General features: G+C 45.2%; 1 protein-coding gene across 1 annotated transcript; it reads right to left on the bottom strand.

The window, feature by feature from the left end:
* Positions 1-239: 239 nt before the first annotated feature.
* On the bottom strand, positions 240-1,013 carry lrrc3 (leucine rich repeat containing 3; the record flags this gene model as incomplete). The annotated part of the gene is made up of 1 exon (XM_084452032.1): positions 240-1,013. One exon carries the CDS (start codon positions 1,011-1,013, stop codon positions 240-242), a length of 774 nt encoding a protein of 257 aa, XP_084308158.1.
* Between the last annotated feature and the right edge of the window lie 1,089 nt (positions 1,014-2,102).

Genomic DNA, 2,102 nt, shown 5'->3' with positions numbered 1-2,102 from the left:
CACACACACACACACACACACTCTTATATTCTCTCTCTCTCTCTCTCTCTCTCTCTCTTTCTCTCTCTCTCTCTCTCTCTCTCACACACACACACACACACACACACACACTCTTATATTCTCTCTCTCTCTCTCTCTCTCTCTCTTTCTCTCTCTCTCTCTCTCTCTCTCTCTCTCTCTCTCTCTCACACACACACACACACTCAAACCCAGTACCCCCTTTTGCTAAGTTGGGCCTGTTAGAGAACTGTGCTGATGGTATCAAAGTCCTTGATCTGGGAGCTGCTGGGTAGGGACTTCAGGTACTCCAGGTGTCTCCTTGTGTCCTCCTGGTTGTGTCGCACGTAGTAGATGACGTACGCAATCACCATGGCGAACCAGCCGAACATGGTGACGAACATGGCCACGTCTGTGGTTTTGTGGTGAAAGTTGCAGAAATTAATGCCCGAGTCGAGCACCTGAATTATGGGCTTCCCTGCGTACTCTTCTTGCACCGCCGTGTGACATCTCACCTCGTTCACAGTCTCAGGGTCCAATCTCAGTTCCCTCAGAACCTCCTGCAGCGTACACTCACAGTGCCAGGGGTTGTTGGAAAGGCTGATTTTGGCTCGGAGCTTGGCGAACGCCTCCTTGGGCACGCTTTGGATGCGGTTGTTGGAGAGGTCCAGGACCCGAAGGCTGTCCCATACCCCCTGGAAGGCTGCAGTGTCCACGGTCTCGATGGCGTTGTTGGACAGGTCCAGCTCCTGGAGCCGGTGGAGGTCATTAAAGGCGTCATTGGGGATCTTGGTAATGTGGTTTGACGCTAGCAACAGGACCACGGTGTCACTCGGAATATCGGAGGGGATTTTGTCCAGGTTGCGAGACAGGCACTGAACCACGGTCAGGCCATTCTTCTCCATGCAATGGCAGTTCTTTGGACAGGCAGTCACAGGGATACTTCTGAATATCATGACAACGTGCAAGCCCCAGAGCAGGGCAGAGGAAGCTGATACAAGGGGATAACTAAGCATATCAGGCCCCATGCGCTTTAACATATTCAGCTGTGTGCATCAGCCTCAGACGTCATTGTGGTTTTGTTTGGACTCACCCAGGCGAGACAGAGACTCTCCTTGGGTTAATTGTTTTTTCTTGCGGTGTCAGATCAATCCACTTGAGGTCCAACAGTGGCTGTTTATGAAAGGAATTCCAATGGGTCTCCTGATTAGTTCCACATGGGGTTTATTAAGAAAACAAGTGTCTCGAAACTGGGTTTGATTAAAGCAGAAATCAGTGGAGGGTGGCCTGCTGGATGTAGGCTGAATAATACAGGTTCAGTATCGGGCCATGTAGAGAACTGAAAGAATGAAGAGAAAAACATCAGTCATATTGAGCGTTAATTCTGAAAATCTTTTTATAGATTTTTAAAGTCGCACAGAAATGAAAAAAGCATTCTGTCCCATTTTGGTTCACATAATTGGTCATAGTGTTCACCTATTCAACAATGTATGCCCAAAAAATTACAAAATTCTACTTTTTTTGTAATCTTATATCAAAGTATATAATTTCTTACTTCCTGGAAAACGGTAGGTCACGTGCAATGACGACAACAGGTACCTTAGATTTTAGGCCAATAATCTCACGACATCCACCTGTCAATCAACGCTATCCTTCTATCGAATCTGTCTAAAGTTCTTAAAACCTGTCCACTTGTCAATGTTCCAATCAAATTCCTCTAAACATTATGTCCCACCCTCATAGTTTGTTTGCGTCGGAAATACATCAAACTACGGAAGTTAGATGATCTCAAACATCCGTTTCTGTGCGACTTTGAAGAGATTTGTTTGCTGAAAGATAATAACATGTTTTCTGTTTGCATTGGGCCTTGCCAAATTAGGCAGTGGCTTATTAATTCTAGTGACACACGGTTTACAAAATGTATAATGTGATTATTGAGAGAAATCCACATCACTGATAGAGACCGACAGGCAGAAAGAGAAACAGACAGACATATATACTGTAGGTACTTTATCCTGAGGGGAAATAGTTGGGAAAATCTCATAAAATGTCTGATCAGACTGCCTACATTATCTGATTATGTGTTTAGACTAGAAGTCATTTGT

The sequence above is a fragment of the Borostomias antarcticus genome (genome assembly GCF_949987555.1).
Source record: "Borostomias antarcticus genome assembly, chromosome: 17".
Classification (NCBI taxonomy): domain Eukaryota; kingdom Metazoa; phylum Chordata; class Actinopteri; order Stomiiformes; family Stomiidae; genus Borostomias; species Borostomias antarcticus.
The sequence above is the reverse complement of the archived record's forward strand: the minus strand, read 5'-3'. Positions and strand labels throughout refer to the sequence as shown.